The sequence below is a fragment of the Microcaecilia unicolor genome, chromosome 1 (genome assembly GCF_901765095.1).
Source record: "Microcaecilia unicolor chromosome 1, aMicUni1.1, whole genome shotgun sequence".
Lineage (NCBI taxonomy): Eukaryota > Metazoa > Chordata > Amphibia > Gymnophiona > Siphonopidae > Microcaecilia > Microcaecilia unicolor.
In genome coordinates, this window is record NC_044031.1 from 204,300,324 (window position 1) to 204,321,344 (window position 21,021).

The 21,021-nt window shown below is 43.1% G+C and overlaps 1 protein-coding gene across 1 annotated transcript in view; it reads left to right on the forward strand.

The window, feature by feature from the left end:
- The first annotated feature begins 1,420 nt into the window (after positions 1–1,420).
- The window catches only part of LANCL2 (LanC like 2), a 161,215-nt gene continuing 141,614 nt past the window's right edge, over positions 1,421–21,021 (forward strand). The window contains exon 1 of the mRNA XM_030207281.1: positions 1,421–1,606. Within this exon, the coding sequence (XP_030063141.1) occupies positions 1,421–1,606 (186 nt within the window). The remainder of the gene's footprint in view (positions 1,607–21,021) is intronic.

Sequence of the window (21,021 nt, forward strand, 5' to 3'; positions counted from 1 at the left end):
TTTTACAAAGCGGCAGTACGCCCAACATGGGCTTACCACGCACCAATTTTGAGCTACCGCCGGCCCAATGCAGGCACCAGTGGCAGTTCCAGCCCCAGCATGCGCCATTTCTCACGCTAGGGAAAAGAGGACTCTTTTTTTTTTGCACAGCGGTTACCTGGCAGTAATCAGGTTGCCAAGTTGGCGAGGAAGCCCTTACTGCCACTTCAATAGGTGGTGGTAAGTGCTCCTCCCCGCATGGCCACGTGGTAAGAGCAATCTTACCATATGGCCATGTATTTCTGTAGCCTTTTTACCTGCTGAAGTAAAAAGGGCCTCAGCGAGTGACAAAAATGGCCACTGCCATTACCACAGGGTCCTTTTTACCACAGCTTGGTAAAAGGGCCTCTGAATGTACTAGAAGACAGTAATGTTTAATCCCCATTTTTTTGAAGTATGATTTTATTAAAAATGAAATACACTAATAGGAAATTGTTTTATTTCACCAACTATAAATTTTCTTCATCTTAATTTCCTAAATTAGAAGAAAAAAAATTGCAAAGTGCAGATGAATCTAAAACGTAATAAAACCTTTATGGAGACGGAGCAGCCAAAAACCTAGACAAGGCCCTGATAGGAATATTATAGCATTGCTTGTGAAACATGCTCTTTACATGCACAGCCAGGGGATGAGAAAGGAAAAAAAGAATAACGCTCAGCCTAATTTATAGTTTTCATCATCTTAAAAACTTTACTATTTTTTTTTTCATAAAATACACACCATCCTCACCAATACAGGCTGCTCTGTGTGTGTCAATTTGCTGTGACTGAGGAAGGACCAGGCAGAGCTGCTGCTGCTGCTTTTCTGAGAGTGGCTATGAATGAATGCTGAATATCAATGAGCTTCCAGGAAGGTGGGAGGGGGGTGTCTGGCTGTTCTCTAAATGCATGTTGATAGAGACTCCAGCACCGGGGGTTTTTTCTGCCATCACTTTCTGTTTTGCTGAAGGGGTTGGATACATCATCCATAGCATTTAGCTCTGCTATTAATGGAGATTCTATTTCCTTTTCTTGTTTATTTTTTATTTCGTGGGGGAAAAAATCCTGCCTTCCATGCTGGGAACTAGCAAATTAATTGCTGTTAAGGCTTTCATAGCACCAGTCTGTTATTGTTTTTTTCTTTCTTTTTGGGTGTATGCTGATCACGTTTGTTTTTCTCTCTTTCTCACTCCCTTCTCTTCAATCATTGCTTCGTGAAATTTCTAGCTGTCTGCAAGGCTGTTGCTGTTTTTCCTCTTGGCCCCCTTTTTTCTGCTTGTGTCTGGGGGTACAGCCTGACCCTTCTCTGCTCCTGCTGAAGAACGTGTTGCAGGTTATTCACGGGCTGCTGGCGGTGCAGCTGTTTTATTGCCGCTAGCGTGTCATTGCCATGGGAGAGGCCATGTCGAAGAGGCTGAAACTGCAGTTTGGGGGTGAGTCAGAGATGGAGGAGCGTGCTTTCATCAATCCCTACCTGGACTATGAAGCTGCTGGTGGTGGGCCAGCCACTGCCTCCACTGAAGAGGAGGAGGAGGATGCAGACAACTTCCCAGAGGGCCAGGACATGCCTTTTGATGGCCAAGGAAAGGTAAGTTCATGCACGGTGCTGCTCAGCTGGATGTGGAAGGGACCACAAAGCGAGCCACGTGCGTCCCACTCCTTGCATGTATACCGCTGCACCAGCCATTGTCTTTAACTGAGGATGCCCTGCCCATGGTGTCAGAGTAACCTAGCAACAGTATATGCAGGAGGAAGTGGTTAAAATATAATGTTTGCCAGGGCTGGAAAAAAAATGTTGCTTCTGCTCACTGTAGTGGGAAGAATGGGAAACTCAGCATTTTCCAGTACATGGGATAGTGGTGGTAAATGGTTGAGGAGCTGACCATGTCAATTACGTGCATGCAGATGTGACATGTAAACCAATAATTACAGGTCTACCTATATCATGGAGGCTCATGGGTGGGAGCAAGTGGCACTGTTTATTCCCTTCCGCCAGAACTTTAATAACTAAGGGGGAAGTTATCAACTTAGGCTACAATTAAGAGTGGTTATTACCACATGTCCTATTTCATGCAATGAGATCTAGTTACTAAGAACCCAGATTAACAGTATAACTGTGTTAAGGATAGCTCATGTTGATAACGTTCCCCCTATATATTTTTGTTACTTTTTTATATATCTCTATTTTTTCTTCTTTTATGCTCCCTCCCTTTTCTGCAGGTGCTCATAACCCGTGATGGATAGGGCACTGTTTCCTCTTTCACTTTTTAATTCTCATGCCTTTCTCTCTTTTCCCCTTGCTGCTTGTCTTATCTCCCTTGGACTCATTTCTTTCTCTGTGTGGATCCTCTGATATTCTCAGGAATGATGGAGTTTGCCTCCCCTCCCCTCCTCCTCCCATCTTCTCACATCCACCCTTCTAGTGCTATTTAAATTCTAGTGCTATTGCTTGAGTACCACATCAGTGCTCTGGTACTTCCCTTTTAATTAAATGAAGCTCAGTGGGTAATTAACAGTAATCTTTATTATTTTTAATGGATCATACATGGCTTACGGCTAGGGTTACTGGCTTTACTTTCTTTTAGTTAGCTGCTTCCCTTCATATGCTAAGAACATAAGCGTTGCCATACTGGGACAGACCGAAGGTCCATCAAGCCCAGCATCCTGTTTCCAACAGTGGCCAATCCAGGTCATAAGTACCTGGCAAGATCCCAAAACAGTATAATACATTTTATGCTTCTTATCCTAGAAATAAGCAGTGGATCCCCAAGTCCATCTTAATAATCATGTGACAAAACAGTGGGTTTTTAAGCCTGTAAAACTGTTATTTCTTGAAGTGTATTTCTCTAGTTCGGCCAGCAGGTGGTGCATGTTGATGTTTAAAGCTGTTAAAGAAAACTGACTGTTCCTTCTTTAGTTAACACAGATAAGAGGTAACCTGCAGTGATGTGGCCAGCTATTTTAAAAACTTGGTGTTCTAGGCTCTGATTGGCCCAGGAGCTCAAAACTCAGCTAGTATGTACTGGCTTTTTCTCCAGTCTTAGCCAGAGAGAAAAGAGAGAAAGAGCTCTTTGCTGATGCCCTGTGAACAGTTATATATAATTGAGAAAATAACCCCCCTCACACCCTCACTCCCAAACAGTTGGTGACTCCATCCGCCTGGTTTCTTATGGCGGATGGAGAACAAATAACCTGCATAGAACTAAACCCTAACCCCCCCCCCCAAAAAAAAAAAAACCAAAAACAAAAACCCAGCACACATCCCTCTGAACTGGAATTATAGGTGTTACAAAAGACTAAACAAAAGACCCCGTCCCTAGGCAACAATATATAAAAATAAGCCTCCCACACTTTAAGAAAGTGAGTCCTCCTCTTAAACAAAAACCTCACCTTCCAAGTGGCAAGCAGATGGACTTGATTTTGCCAGTGCCAGAAAGTCGGGGGTAGAGGTGACACTCAAGATCGGAATATACATTTCCGAGGTACCAAGGTAAGTTTATGGAACAACAAAGTGTGGTCTTTTGAGGCTCCTCGGAAAATGCCCGGCTGACCTAATACCAGTAATTCCACTGAGCCCTGGATAGAACAACCAAAAATAAATTTGAAAAACCACAACACAGAGGTCCAAAAAGCTTTAACATCCCACAACTCCAAAAAGCATGTAAAAAAGTACCAACTGCATCTCCACACTTAAGACACAACGGTGAATGCCCCTCCCCCCATCTTAGATAGCTGGAGTTGTAAAAAGTATGCCCTGTGAATTGTCTGAAAATAACATTTCTGAAGCCATCCACCCGAAATAACCCTAGGAATCCCGCTAATGGCAGTTTGTATATCCCACCCAGCTAAAGCATGTCCCAAATCCTTGGCCCACTTATCTTTCAAGTCTCTAAAAGACGGCTTTGGTATCACCCATTGAAGAGCTTTATATAAGCTGGAAACGGAGAAACCCCATGCTGTAATACTGCGAAAAAAATCCCTCAATTGGGCTCTCACACCTTTCCATAGAGTTTCTCCCTCCAGTAAAGCAACATAATGTTTAACTTGACAGTGTGCAAACATGTATCCCCAATAGACCTGTACCCACTGCTGAAAATCCTCAAATGGAATAATCCCACCCTTTGCCACTAAAACATGTACCAACTGAATTATCCTCTGATGTTCCCAATCCAGAAAAACTGCATTATCCATCCAAGGTACAAAATCTCCATTCCCTCTAAGCATGATTTGATCTCAAAGGTTTAAGAAAAACATTGCACCGCAGCCACTCTGAGAGTCTAGCTGATGGAGCATGAAACAAGTAAAGACAATTATAGGGGGCAAAAAACCCTTGTTCCCATTCCAGTGGGGTGAACCTTTGCTTCAAGCAAATCCAATCTCTCAGATGATGCAGAAGGCAAGCCCTGTTATACTATCTGAAATCCCCATACATAACCATCCCTACATACAAGCATAAACATTCGCACAGCCCCATACAGTCCTATATTACATGCAGGCAGATCAGTAACCCAGAGCCACAGAGCTGTATGTGCTTGCCTACATAACTAATCCTCCCATACACCACAGCCCCATACACACCAAGACCTTCAAATGGCCCTACAAGTGCCCTACCATGTAGGACCAACAGGGGCCACCAGCTTATCTGGCAGCAACAGAGATTCTGACATACTGCTCAGCTCATAGGTACCAGAGTGGAACCACACCAACATTTATTCTACAACAGACATTTGAACTCATACGAACTCCCCCCCCCAATCAGGCACCTAAAAGGCACACACACCCCCCCCCCCCCAAAAAAAAGCAACCTTACATAGTTTTGCATCATCTGCAAATTTGATCACCTCACTCGTCGTTCCGACTTCCATATTATTTATAAATATGTTAAATAGTACCGGTCCCAGTACAGATCCCTGCTGCACTCCACTGTTCACCCTCCTCCTTTGAGAGAAATGACCATTTAACCCTACCCTCTGTTTTCTCTCCAATAAGTAGTTCCTAATCCACACCACAACCTTGCCTCCTATCCCTTTTCTTAGGAGTCTCTCATGAGGAACTTTATCAAAAGCTTTTTGAAAATCTAGTTACAATACATCAACCGGCTCACTTTTATCCACATGTTTATTCACGCCTTCAAAGACATGAAGCAAATTGGTGAGGCAAGACTTCCCACGGCTGAACTCATGCTGACTCTGTCCCATTAAACCATGTTTGTCTACTTGTTCTGTAATTTTATTCTTTACAATAGTTTCCACTATTTTGCCTGGCACTGACGTTGCCAAACATTTTCAAAAGAGGGCCACTGTGCTGATCTCACAACGCATGAACATGAATTGCTATTCAGCCAGTTAAATCAGCGGTCTAACATCCACAAGGAAAACTCTGGGGGGTTTTTTCTGAATTTTAACTTATTGCAAAATAAGTTTGAACAATTTACATACTGCATGCAGAAACTGAAACCAGAAGCTTTGAATTGGATATTCACATGGATGACAATATTGCAGAGAGACCGGTGTACAGAGTAGAGGAGAGCTATGAGGGGAATAAACTGAAGAAGTTAGAAGTTGGGGAAAGGTGAAAGAATTTGGGTTTAAAAGAAAGTATGAAAGAAGCCACTTTTCTGAGCCAAAATGGAGATTTCTTCCTTGCAGGGAGGTTGAAAGAAGAAGACCCCACAAGGAGGCTAGAGGGGCAAAGGAACAAATACGGTTAGAAGATCACAAAGCACAGTGAAACCAGCACTTGCCAGTACTTCAGTGATTAGAGGGACAGGGTCACTAGGGGGCTGACCTATGAAAGCCCAGATTGTAATGACAGCAGTTTAGGAAACATGCTGCAGAGTTAAATATGTGTGTGGGTTTGGGGGAGACAAACAAATGCACAAAACCCACACTTGTAAGGCCAGAACAGCAACACTAGATCTCTGAGACAGTTGAGGAATCAGAGGAGCTGGGGAAAGAAAAGATACTATCTACGAATGATATACATGTGACAATACCTTTAATCCCTACCCATGTATTATAGTTTAATCTGCCGTAACCTTATGCATTTGCTAGGCACAGATTTGCTTGCTCCTGTTACCAGCATTCAAATGCAGGTACAAATTCACATTCATCAGTCTTTTGACTGCAATTCCTAATGTCAGTTTCATTCAGGACCTGAGCATTTTCAGTAGCAATAGGGTTAATGTGAAGCTGCCTTTGCTGAATTGGAAAACTAACAAAGAAAATCAAACACCAAAAGAATTAGCAGGAAAAGATTTACATAACCCTGAGCGAATACAGCACCCATAGCAGCAAAACGTTTTGACTTCTATAAATCATATGAAATTGTCTTGCCAATAAAGGTATCTAAATTTGAACTTTGCAAGGAAAGCAGTCTGCAATTTGAACCAATCAGGATTTGCTTCGTACTCGAGGACCAATGGGATGATACTTCCTGATTGAAGCACCCTCCCCCTGGGATAGATGCAGGGGATTGTCGGGCTTTTGAGGAGCAGTCTGAGGATTGGAAAAGAATTATCGCGAGGGTGCTACACGAAAAGAAGGAGTGTTTTGTTTTCAAGGGTGGATCTGTTTTATCTGTGCAGAAACGTAGGAACTGGAAGTTGGAACGCACGTTGATCCCACAGAAACAGAGAGGTACGATAGCTGTATGCTGTGAGTCAACTGTGCGTATGTGTGCAGCGCAGCCTTCCTCTTTTTCCAGTGACTCACTTTACACTAAAAGCCCCGACACTAGAAACTAGCACAAGGTCCCAGCGAAGCTTGTGCTAAATCAGACGTGTGAGCAATCGAGCACGGAGAGAAACTGCCTGTAAAACACCTAAGCCCAAATCCTAGTGTGTCTTGTGGTCCTCTTACTAGAGGCTATGTGCTAAAACAAATTGTGTTGTACAGTATTGACCTGATCCACAAAGCGTGGTTGTGTGTTAAGATCCGGTTGATTTGTTTTGCTGTGCATACATCAGAACCATAACATCAACAACGACACAAAAAGGCGAAGTCATAGGCTGGTAGTCAGATATCCTAGGGATTGAACCTTCCAGATACCAGTGCATATGTTCTGTTCGATTAAAGACTGCAGTATTTTGTGCTTATTTGGTACATTAATTTTCCCTATTTTTTTTTTTACTATACACGTTTCTTATATTGCTTTAATTATGGAGTAATCTTTTTTTTTTTTTTTTTTTGGTGTTGGCATTGCTGTTTTTCTCAAGTTTAAATTGTAAATTGTTTTTTTTTGGTTATCAATAGAAATCAAACAAAATAAAACATGGAAAAGAAAATAAGATGATACCTTTTTTATTGGGCATAACTTAATACATTTCTTGATTAGCGAAGAAGGGTAACCTTCGAAAGCTAATCAAGAAATGTATTAAGTTATGTCCAATAAAAAAGGTATCTTGTTTTATTTTGTTTGATTTCTATTCATAACCTTTAAGAGTGGACTAACAGGGCTACCACACCTCTCTTCTTGTTTTGTTTTTTTAAATTGTTTGTCCAAATGGTCAGTGTAGCAGCCTGATAACCAGGTTCAGTTCCCACTGCAGCTCTTTTTGACTCTGGCCAAATCATTTAACCATTCATTGCCCCAAGTACTAAATAAGTACTGTACCTGTATATAATATGTAAACCACTTTGTAACCACAGGAAGGCAGTATATCAAATCACATCCCCTTTCCATTTTAGTTGGTTCATGTGTTACCCAAATTCTGGTGAATAGATATTTGGATGTTGGATACCAAGCACACATTCAGGTTACATACTGATGTATCCAGACACCTGTAAGTGGCAAGTTGACATTTGTATCTTCCCAGTCAGACATATAAACTTGTATACGTACTTCACTTAGTATTAAGTAGCAATTGCTAGGTTAACCCCTTGAACTTATATACATAAAGGCTAATAATTTTTTTTAAATAAAGTGATTTTTTTTCCAATTTTAAAATCTAACCCCACCACCATCATGTCAGAATAGAATGAACAAAGGAAGACAATAGATCAGATTACCATTGGAATGCTATTATGGTTCACTTAAGGGGAAAGGTGAAAGTGGAGGAAACAGGTGAGAGGAGTGATAAGTAGTATTATTAGGGCTTAAAAATCATGGTTTTCTTTCCTGTTGATGAGATACTTTGAGTTCTTGCTATACACACCACCTGGATGAATTTCTTTAAAAGGACAGTAAATAAATCCTAACAAATGAAATTATTTTACATTTAAAAGACTTGTTACTAGAATACTTTTAAGATTCCATTTTAGTTCCCTTATTATAAGGGCATTAATACAGTGCTGTGGTCCTGAAGTGCTCCACCACAGAGGTGTAACCTTGGTCTGTCTCGGGGGCAATTTCTTCAAATGAGTTAATTTAGTGCATAATCCACTCTCTGAAAAGTGACTAGTATACCTTTTGCTAAAGAGAAGGAAAAGCCTCAAAGAGCTCAAAATGCCATAAAAAGACTTTAGGAGCTGAAGAGATCAATTTGATCGCTTAATCGTTCATCATTTGCAAAATCCTTCCCAGAAGAGCCTTCCATGTAGCACAAAATAACATTTAGCACTTATCTTTATAGTGCTATGATGTGCAAAATCAGAGCTGAAACGCCGCTGTTCATTCATATATGACATACAAGGTTATTCTATTCCAGTATCAATATTCTGCTCCACTGTTCATTTCTTTATGTTTCGCAGGAGGTGGTACAGGAAGCAGCTTGAACATGCATCTCCTATTGCTGGGCTTTATCCTCTGCTACCACTCTCCCTTCAGAGCCCCTGCTCTGTTTGTGCTGGCCCTGTGACACACCTCACAGATGCTCGCAACACACTAGTTGAGAACCACTAGAGTAAAGAATAGGCTTTTATCACACATCCTTGGGGTACCTAAATGGATTTGACCAGTTATAGAATTGCCCCCTGTAATTCCTAATCCCTTGTCCCTTAGGAAGGGAAAAACGCTTCAGCCTTAGAGAAGAATCTCTCTGGCTGGAATAGGAAAGACAATCAGACTTAGTTTAGGCGCAACCAAGTAAAATCTTTATTGGTATTTCTCTAAGTCAATACAAAAGTGGTTGATCCCTCTGGAGCAGTTTTGGTTACCCAGTAAGCAAAATGCTCAGACTGAAATTGCAAAATCTGCTCAGCTAACCTTTCTCATTCTGCGCTTATATCTCTCCATATAAAACGCACCTCCAACGTTCTAATGAAGCCTCTGTTAGCCAACATTCTAAAGTGAAGGGGGTGAGATCGCATTGTGTCTGCCCCGCCCACGCGTCAAACGTGATGACGTCGAGGGCGGAGCAATGACTCAACCAATCGCAACGCTCGGCAGCGAAGCGTCAGGGAAGGAGGCGGCGCTCTCGACGTCTAGCCTTCCCTTCGCTGTGTTCCGCCTTCTTCTGACGTCAAGGATGACGTCAAAAGAAGGCGGAACACAGCGAAGGAAAACCTAGACGTCGGGAGCACCGCCTCCTTCCCTGACGCTTCGCTGCCACGGAGGTAAATTTAAAAACAAGAAAAAAAAAAAAAAAAACAACCATGTTGGGGGGAGAGAAGAGGGTGGCCACTAAACAACAACAATGGGAGCGGGAGGGCAGGGGAGAAACGACAGCATGGATGCGAAGGGGGGAGGGGGGGGAGAAGAGGGCGGCCCAGGCTGGGACATGGGAGAGAGAGAAGCATGAATGCAAGGGGGGGTCATGAAAGGGAGACAGGGGACTTGCTGCAAAAGGATGAATGGAGGCAGCAGGGGACAGAGGGGCATGGATTGGGATGGCAGGGCTCAGGAAGAGAGGGCAATTGCTGGAAAGGGATGAATGGAGGGGGCAGGGGACAGAGGAGCATGGATGGGCATGGATTGGGAGGGCAGGACTCAGGGACAGAGGGAAATTGCTGGATAGGGATGAATACAGGGGACAGATGGGCATGGATGGAAATGGATTGCAGGGCAGGCCTCAGGGAGAGAGGGCAATTGCTGGATAGGGAAAAATGGAGGGGCCAGGTGACAGATGAGCATGGATGGGCATGGATTCGAAGGGCAAGACTCAGGGAGACGGGAATTGCTGGATAGGGATGAATGGAGGGGACAGATGGCCATGGATGGATATGGATTGCAGGGCAGGCCTCAGGCAGAGAGGGGAAATGCTGGATAGGGAGAAATGGAGGGGCCAGGTGACAGATGGGCATGGATTCGAAGGGCAAGACTCAGGGAGACGGGAATTGCTGGATAGGGATGAATGGAGGGGACAGATGGCCATGGATGGATATGGATTGCAGGGCAGGCCTCAGGCAGAGAGGGGAAATGCTGGATAGGGAGAAATGGAGGGGCCAGGTGACAGATGAGCATGGATGGGCATGGATTGGAAGGGCAGGACTCAGGGAGAGGGGAATTGCTGGATAGGGATGAATGGAGGGCACAGATGGCCATGGATGCATATGGATTGCAGGGCAGGCCTCAGGCAGAGAGGGGAATTGCTGGATAGGGATGAATGGAGGGGCCAGGTGACAGAGGAGCATGGATTGGAAGGGCAGGACTCAGGGAGAGGGGAATTGCTGGATAGGGATGAATGGAGGGGACAGATGGCCATGGATGGATATGGATTGCAGAGCAGGCCTCAGGCAGAGAGGGGAAATGCAGGATAGGGAAAAATGCAGGGGCCAGGTGACAAAGGAGCATGGATGGGCATGGATTGGAAGGGCAAGACTCAGGGAGAGGGGAATTGCTGAATAGGGATGAATGGAGGGAACAGATGGCCATGGATGCATATGGATTGCAGGGCAGGCCTCAGGGAGACAGCGGAATTGCTGGATAGGGATGAATGGAGGGGCCAGGTGACAGAGGAGCATGGATTGGACTCACACTTTCACTCTGACTCTCAAACACTCACTCTCACATACACTCTCCCAAACATACACACTCCGAGGAAAACCTTGCTAGCGCCCGTTTCATTTGTGTCAGAAACGGGCCTTTTTTACTAGTACTGTTATAAGTTTAATTTCTTCTATATCATGTTTTTCCTCTTATTCTAACTTATTGTTCATATAAGGATATTTCCTGTTTTCTTTCATTATACATATATGGTTATAATCTGTTACTCTTTCTCATTATATAAAAGTGGTTATTTCCTTTATTCTACCATTCTCTCCTGCTTCTCTTCACATGCATACTTTGTGTTAATTGGCTAATCCCTTATCTTTAAAGTGTGATCCCATCATGCAGCAACAGCAAACAAACAAGTTGCATAAAACACATGGCTTCTCTTTTCCCTAAACACATATTTGCGGAGGAACATCTCCTTCTTAGGAGGGTCCTCAGTCTCGCTTACCATCAAGGTTATATCAGTTTTTTCTCTGCATATATGGGCCGCATAGATTCAGTTCCTCATGTATTTCTCCTTGTCATGTGATTTATCAGAAGTGCATAACAATATTTGCAATTTACTGGAAAATAAAACTTAAGCACTCAATATACAGGCAGTAGGAAGAAACGAAGCTTATGCTCATGATAGCTGATCTGAGTACTTGCAGGCTACGCTTGCAGAGGAAGGAATATATACCTCCCCTAAGAGGGTGAATATTAGGAAGGTATTTGTGCATGTGTGTAACAGTATATGCATATAAAATGCTACTTATATGGAGGGGTATTTTTGATATGATGTCCAAATATGATTTTGGACGTTTTACAAAAGTCCAAAAATCCTGTGCCAAACATGGTCATTTTTTAATCAAAAAGGTCTATCTTTTTGGTTCGAAAATCATCCTATTTTAGATGTTTTTGAGCTCAGTTCATCTTTCTTTAAGGGCCATTTTCAAATAAAAAATATCCTAGGGAAAAATGCAGAAAAACAAGCCATTGGGATGTCTGGGAGCTGGCAGTCCTACTAGCCTGTCCACACAGACATCCCAGCAGAGCAGTGGAGCAGCCTAGGGGGTACTGCAGTGAACTTGTTATAAAAAGTCCCAGGTATACATCACATCATAACCCCCCCCCCCCCCTTGTATTTATTTATTTATTTGTAACATTTGTATCCCACATTTTCCCACTCATTAGCAGGTTCAATGTTGCTTACATTATACCGTAAAGGCGATCGCCAAGTCCAGTAGATGTTAAACAAATACAGTTTAAAATAAGGGTCAGGTAAGGTTAGATTAAACAGGTACAAAAAGGGACAAGGAAATAAAGGAATATATAATGTCCAATGCGATGTAAGATATTGATGCATTGCAGAGTTGAGGGCATTTAAGTAGGGCCAGTACGATAGGCCTTGCAAAACAGGTCTTTAAAGATCGCCTGAAGTTTTGATGGTCGTGAATCGTTTTCACACTCTTTGGTAGTGTATTGTTATTAGTGTATTGTATGGTTAGCCCTCCAGGAATAGCTAAAAATATACTGTGCCTAAATATATACCACTACAATAGCCCTTATGCCTTTAAATGTATCCATTCTGCAGCCCCCCATTACCTCTCCTCTCTCATCTCTCCCTACATTCCTCCCCGTAATCTCCGCTCGCTGGACAAATCTCTCTTGTCGTCCCCCTTCTCCTCCGCTGCTAATTCCAGACTTTGTTCCTTTTTCCTCGCGGCACCTTATGCCTGGAATGGACTTCCTGAGCCTGTACGCCTAGCTCCATCTCTACCTGTTTTCAAATCTATGCTGAAAACCCTCCTTTTCACCACTGCTTTTGGCTCCTAACCACTACTCAATTCCCCTATCCTTGTTCCTTCTCACCCAGTACTTTTCTTGCCCTTATTTGTCTTGTCTGTCTGTATTTTTAGATTGTAAGCTCTATCGAGTAGGGACTGTCTCTCTGTGTCAGGTGTTCAGTGCTGCGTGCATCTGGTAGTGCTATACAAATATTAATAATAATAATGCCTGCAGGTGTCGCCTGTATATGGGTTCAGTAGGTATTTTGTGGTTTTTAAGACACTTACACTTTCCACCACAATTGTACCAGTTAGAGTGGGATATAAGCCTGAGTCCCCTTCTCTACAGTCCACTGCACCGACCACTAGGCTGCTCCAGGGACGTGCCTGCTGCTCTAGGATGACTGGCTATTATATCAGCAGCTGTCATAGAGCCTGTTATCTGCTGTTACTTTCACCTTTTAGGGAAATAGGAAGGGTTCAATGACCACTGGAGGATTAAAAGGGGAGGGGGGGTCTTGCGTTTGACCAGATGACCACTGGAAGGATTGTTTGGGCACCTTTTTGGCACTTAGTCATTATTGAAACAGGTCTAGCCAAAAAGTCCTATTTTTTTTGCCCTAGATGTTTTTACTATGTTTCATTATCATAGAAAAATGTCCTGCCCTAGTCCTTTCCAAAACACGTCTCCAACATGCCCCCTTGAAATTTAGATGAACTGCATAGAAAAACATCTTAAATATGAGTTTCACAAATAGTGATTTGGATGTTTTTGCAAAAAACAAGTCCATCTGCTGCTTTGTGCCATTTTTTGGACGTTTTTCTGTTTTGAGAATGAGGCCCATAGTTAACCCATGTGCAAAAGTATACATGCTAACCAGAACACATGTATTTTACACACCCTGGCTGTAGGGTATCTGGGGGTGGGTGGAGTTACGATTTACACATGAGCTTTATGCTAACATTCACACCTGTTTCCAATCAGGTGTAAAGGTCTGCAGTTTTACCTTAGTGGTGATTTATCCTGGATTTGTGCTTGCATTTTACAAAGAGACAGGCGTCTACATGCTTTGTAAAGTAGACTGAAAATAGGCGACATCTTATAAATGACTCTCTCTTTTACTACACATCATCCTCATCAATACAGACTGCTCTGTGTGTGCCAGACAAATTTGCTGTGGTTGAGGAAGGCAAGTAGGTTTAATGACAGGAGACAGCATGAGCCTATCTGGGCTGAAGCCAGTGGGTGGAGCCTGCTACCATATTGGTCAGAACAAAACAATTGTAATCGCTATTGAAATCAATATCAAACTTGTGAGGTTTGTATTATATTAGTAAACCTCCTAGGTTTTGCATTCTCTCTGTTAGGAAGAGAACCAGGGAGGAGGGAGAGAACAAAATGTGAAAGAGCAGCTCTAAGAATAAAGAAAGTTTAATACTGTTAGAAATTTAACTGCTATTGCTACTTAAGGAACATTAAAATGTCTCTTCACTGATACAAATTAAGCAAATGAGTTTATATAGTACTTTATACATGATGTGTTATAACTTGTGTCATTGAAAAGACTGTGATGGAAATGTAACATAAACATAGAGCATATTGTGCAATTCTACGAAGATTACTAACAGAATCGTTTTTTTTTTCTTCCTGCAGTAACGAGAACCTTTTCTAAAGCTGTAGTAGGGTGTCATGTGAACAGAACATCCGTAGCCATGTGCTTTTTTTTTTAATTGCCAGATTAGGTTTGGCAAGAGGTGAAATTCAAATTGCAAAGGCTGTGAGCTTGTAGTCCAGACAGTTACATGGGAAAGTTACAAAAATGGCTTAATGGAAATATGTAGGAAGGACATCTTTGCTAAGATTATCGACTATGTGAAATGCAGATTTGCCCTCCGAGGTGGTATGTAGAAACCTTTGGCAGAATGGGGCTTTCCTAGCACTGAAATCCACAATACAGCATTGCAAATAACAAAGCAAGCGCTGGAGCACTAGCAATTACATTTTGAATATAACTTTCTCCCCTTACATCCCCCCCCATCCCCTCCTAACAGACAGAATGCAAAACCTAGCAGGTTTAATAAAATGATATAAACCTTGAGTTTGCTATTATTTTCAATGGCAATTGCTATTGTTTTGTTCTGACCAATATGGCAGCTGCACAGGGGAGATGGGGGAGGGGGGGTTCAATTTTATGATGTTATTCCATCTCCCGTCATTAAACCTCCTTGCGGAAATGACTAGGCAGAGCTGCTGCTGTTGTTTTTCTGAGAGAGAAGCTATCAATAAATCCTGAATAACAATGAGTTGTAAGGGTGGGCATCTGACTCATCCATAAATGCATGTTGATAGAAGCTCCACTGGGTTTTTGGCCCATTACTATCTGTTTGGGTTTGGACAAGGGGTTGCATACAACATCCAAAACATTTAGCTCTGCTATTGTTATTTTTTTAATTTCCTTTTCTTAATCTCCTTTTTTATTTTAAGTTGTTTTTATGGGGAGAAAACCCCCTTGATCTCCCATGCAGGGAGCTATCAGATGAAACTTTTAGGGTTTTGGTACATCAGGCTGTCTTTGCTTTTTTCTTTTTTTTGGCATTATGGAATATTCTGAAGATGAACTGTTGCTGGTAATTCTGATTGCCTAACCTACCTTTTGTGGATTTCTCTCCAGAAGTGCCTTATTTTTGACTGCCATTGATCAGCTCAAATGCCCTTCCCTGCATCCATCTTTCCTTCTCCTGAACCCAATAGAGCTTCCTTTTCAATAATTTTCACTAAGAAACACTCTGAAGAAGTTGGCTTCTGTTCCCCATCAGCACCACAGTTGCCCCTTCAAAGCTTCCACAGAATAAAGCTTGTTAGGCTGCTGCCTCTTTAGCAGGTCGCAGCTTGAGCTAGGGAAAGACAATTGGTAACAGTTCTGGTTTCTGAGGTAGAGCTATTATGGTAGCTGAGGGGAGAGAAGGGTGTTCCTAAATGTGCCAAATTACTCAGATCCCCATTTGCCCTGTTCAGGAATTTGCTACATGCTCATTTGTGGACAGAAAATTATTTCTGGAGGGGTGGTTAGAGTAGTGGACTGAGAAGCAGAGAATCCTGGTTCAAATTCCACTGTGGTTTCTTGTGACCTTGAACAATTTGCTTAATTCTCCATTGCCTCGGGTACAAATTTAGGGGCCCTTTTACTAAAGCTTAGCGCACGCTTATGGACATTAGGTATAAAATAGGACACGTAGCCTTTAGCTTGTGCTAAACTTTAGTAAAAAGGCCCCTTAGATTGCAAACTCTCCCGAGACGGAAAAGTATTTACTGTACCTGAATGTAACTTGCTTTGAGCTACAACGGATAGCCTGAGCCAAATCCTAATAAGGTGGCTAGGCCAGGACGAACTGCTGCTTTCAGCTCTTTTGTGGTATGGGGGAGAGAATTGCCACTGCCTCATTCTTGCTTTTGATATAGCTGCTTCCGATCAGCCTGTGGGGAAGGGAACACCATAAGCAAACTGGAAGTTGTCAAATTTTAAATTTATATGATTACAGACAAGTTTGTGTGTTAGTATGAGTGCGTACAGTATATGTGAGACAATGTACTGCGACTCGGAGGAGAGTATCTATAGCTATAGTCTTAAAATAGCCTGGAAGCTTGTTTTTGGTCCTTTTATTTCTTAGAGCAGGAAAGTGTCAGAATGTGCCAGCAGGATTTTCATCCTGTCAGGCAGGAAGAGGCTTGCAGAATCTACCTATGAAATTATAAGGTACATCAGCTAGGTGATTGACTATCAGGGGCATAATCGGGAGATGGGCGTCCTTCTCTCAGGGTCGCCCAAATCAGCATAATCGAAAGCCAATTTTGGGCGTCCTCAACTGCTTTCCGTCGCGGGGGACGACTAAGCTCATGAAGGCGTGTCGGCACTGTACCGAAGGCGGGACGGGGGCGTGCTTAAGTGATAGGCGTCCTCGGCCGATAATGGAAAAAAGAAGGGCGTCCCTGACTAGCATTTGGCCGACTTTACTTGGGCCAATTATTTTCACGACCAAGCCTCGAAAAGGTGCCCGAACTGACCAGATGACCACTGGAGGGAATCGGGGATGGCCTCCCCTTACTCCCCCAGTGGTCACCAACCCCCTCCCACCCAAAACAAAATTTAAAAACATTTTTTTCCAGCCTGTATGCCAGCCTCAAATGTCATACCCAGCTCCATGACAGCAGTATGCAGGTCCCTGGAGCAGTTTTTAGTGGGTGCAGTGCACTTCAGTCAGGCAGACCCAGGCCCATCCCCCCCTTACCTGTTACACTTGTGGTGGTAAATGTGAGCCCTTCAAAACTCACCCGAAACCCACTGTACCCACATGTAGGTGCCCCCCTTCATCCCTTTGGGCTATGGTAGTGGCTGTACAGGTGTGGGGTTTTGGGGGGCTCAGCACCCAAGGTAAGGGAGCTATGCACCTGGGAGCAATTTATTAAGTCCACTGCAGTGCCCCCTAGGGTGCCCGGTTTGGTGTCCTGGCAGTGTGAGAGGGACCAGTGCTCCTACGAATGCTGGCTCCTTCCACGACCAAATGGCTTGGATTTGGTGGTTTTGAGATGGGAGTCCTCGGTATCCATTATCGGTGAAAACCGAGGTTGCCCCATCTCTTAGGTCGACCTAAATGTTGAGATTTGGGCGTCCTGACAGTATTATCGAAACGAAAGAGGACGCCCATCTGTTTCGATAATACGGGATGCCCTGCCCCTCCGTGGGGACGTCCTCCGAGATGAGTGCATTTACAGATGGGCGTCCCCGTTCGAAAATGCCCCTGCACGTTTGTTTGATTTTGCTGGCTTTTCTTCAGTCAGCCTGTTGTGACTTTCTAGCTGACTCGCGGTTTCTCTTCTCAGCTCTTTTTTTCTGCTCGGGTCTAGAGGGTCCAATAGGTACAGCCTGGGCCCGGTGCTACTTCTGGGGAAAGTACTGCATCTGATTTGTGGCCTGCTGTCTGCACGCTGCACAGCTGTTTTGTCACCACTAATATGCTGTCACCAAGAGAGGTCATTTTAAGAAACTGATGCTGCAGTTTGGGAATGAGTTGGAGATGAGGGAGTGTACTTTTGTCACCCCAACCTATATCAGTTGCTTGTTTATAACTAATTGTTATCTGCTGTGTAGCTTTCTTACTTTTTCTTAGCTAATATGCTTTTCATTCTCATGCCTATATTTTAATCTACTTGATGATCCTCAAAGGCAGGTAAAAACTGTGAGCCCACTAGGGACAAAAGGAAGTGCCTGACTGCAACATGTAAACTGCTTTGATTGTACCACAAAAAGGCGTATATAAATAAATTAATAAATAAATGGATTTTTAAAAAACAGTACAGAAAGCCCTTCATAAACATAATGACCTGGTCTTGCGGTGGCATGGTCCATTGAAGAGGAGGGAAGGAGGATGCATCCATGTTTCCAGTAGGTCAGGATTTTTGGTGATGAAAGGAAGCACATGTGACGGATAGGGACTACACCTCAAAGCAACCCCACATGCATGGTGCCCTTAGCAGGAGCACTGCAGCACCAGCAGCTTCTTGTAACCTAAGCCATTCTGCCCATGTCACGGTAACCTAGCAACAGTGTGCACAGGAGAGAGCAGTTCAACTGTAACATTGCCAGGAGGGCCATAGGAACTGACTGTAAGTCATTGCTGGGAAATGTTTGCTTCTGCTTACTGCTGTGGGGCTAAGTGATAGGGAGGAAAGAAGAGGAAACTCGTTTAGCATTCTCCAGTTCATGAGATGGTGACAGTTTTCTTTAGGTCCAAAATACATCAAAAAGCACCAGGAGCCTTCAGAGACGGGACACAGTTCTTTATTGGTAAAAATCAATGTTCCAATGTGGACAGAGTTGTGGATGCACATTTGAAGCACTGTGGGCTCTGTTTACAAAGTTGTGCTGTGTTTTAGCGCGCACTAACGTGTAGGTGCCAGTAATAATCCTATGAGCATCTATACGGTTAGCACACGCTAAAAATGCTAGCGCGCCTTTGTAAACTAAAATTTTAGGCTTTTAAATATTTTGTATTTATTAATTGAAAAGTATATAAAAGTATTTGTTTCATTTTTTTATATAGTTTGAGAGAGATATCCATCCGTGTTTGTTTGTTTTCATAGCAAGAAACTTTTTCCCATTGTTTGAAAGTGTTGGATAGTTTGGGATAGGAAAACAATGACCTTTTATGTTTTTGACTGTTACCTTATGCCACACCAGTGCTCTTGCACTGAGAGCCAGTTGGCTGCAGGAAATGGTAGCTGCTTGTGCTTTATTACCCTTAGCATAGTGGCACAGTTTGCACGTCTCTAAAGGAGAAGCCAGAATGTTTTCTAATGAAATGTGACCTCAGATCCTAGAGACTATATGTGGAAATGTAGAGTTGTTAGTGTCTTTGATCTAGGCAATTCCCAAGGCACTGCGGTAGTGTGAGTGCGTTTATTAGGTGCGTGCTGAGCCATTTTTTACCGTGGTCTGGGGCAAAAGGCTATTTCTTAAAGGCCAGAAAATGGGCCAGCGCCAATATTAAAACTAGCTACCCACGCAGCAGAAGTACCCAGCGTAGAAAATAGAAACTATTTTCTACTGCGGGATTCAAGGCACGCCAAACTCAGAATTAAGGCCGGGCTTACGTGCTACCCGCAGTAGTGCTGATTGGGCGCACACTACCCGCTCCTTTGTAAAGGGCCCCTAAGGGGCATTCATTCTAGGTTTTCTCAATTTCATAGACAATTTGGTCAAAATATTATATTGGGGTGAGGAAGGGGTGGAATATGCTTGTGTAATTTAGGCCTTTCTAATGTGTAGGGAGCACTTAGCTGATTTCTTCCCTCCTTTGTTATAGCAGAACACATACAGTTCCAAAATGCTCACTTGTTACAGATTGGGAAGGAAGGAATTCGCCTTGTTGAGCCAAGACCCAAATTAGGCAGAACAATATAATATTCAAATAGAAATTAGTACCTGTTCAGGGGATGTAGTGCTTATTTTAGTTCTTGTCTGCATGCTGAGAGTTGGACTGTTTTATTTGCATTGTATAAATTTGAATTTGAACTATCTTAAAAAAAAATACATATCCTGCTTTACACTAGATAGAATTATCCTGTTTTCATTTTACCACATCTCTGAGACTGTACGAAGTTTCTTTTTAAGAGATGATTTTAGTTGCAGTTAGGCTTTTTGAGTTCCATAAAAAGAATCTGCTTTAGGAAGCTTCAAAGCTTTGAGTGTATGTACACATGCACATCAGTGCTTTTTCAGCTTTCTAACTAAAAAGTTGTTCCCAAAGGTGGTGGTGGTGGTAATGCGTAGAGTATATGCTGTTGCCATGTATCCTTGATGGAGTATATAACATTTTGTGTTACTATTTCAGCTGACTGACCTAGGGTTGCTGAAGGTCTAAGGCAGAGGTCTTCACACTTTTTGGAAAGAGGGGCAGCATTGGACCTTTCAAATCACTGTGAGAACTGGGGAGGTCTGTTGGGAGGGGGAAGATAGGAATTCTGAGCATACAAAACGCATTGATTGGTTATTTCAATTTTAACCTGGCGCATCATTCAAAAATATAGCTCCTAGCTGTGTACAATAGATAAATTATTAGAAATGATATACATGAAACTTAAACAAACAAAAAATTCCCTGTGGCAGTGACAGTTACACGTTCTACATTTTCTTCTAATTAGTGTTTTGTCCCCACTGGCACACCATCACCACGGGAGAAAGCCATGTCAAAGAAAGTGAGGACACAGTATGGGATCGAATCTGAGAAGGACGAGCGTGCTTTTGTCAACCCTTACCCGGGACTATGAGCCTGCTGGTGGTGAGGCAGCCACTGCTTCTACTAACAAGGCAAAGGAGAACATGGAAATAATCCCTGCAGGCCATGACACTCCTTTGATGGACAAGGGAAGGTAAGCTCGCGCACAGTGCAACTTTGCCCAGTTGGGGAGGGGACCCCAAAGCAAGCTTGTTTCTGACAGTTAAGCTCTAAGAAATTACAGGCTCCATAGTGGTCATGCAGTCTCAGTGACTGATGCAGATGTTTGTTGATCTGCATTGCAGGAGGACCCTGGCATTTTATCTAAAACACTACATAGACCACTAGAAAATTGACACAGCTGCCTTTTCTCTGGACCCAAGTATGGCTGAGATTGGCTATTGCTATAATCAAGTACTATTGCAAACTAGTTAGTGGGACTGCATCCAGTTTTGCTTCCAGCAGCTGGAGTTTCTCTACTTGACAAAGTAAAAGTACATTTCCTTGCCATCAAGCAGATGAATCCATTACGAATGGGTTGTGTCCACCTACCAGCAGGGGGAGATAGAGAGCACTGAAAACCATAGTGCCT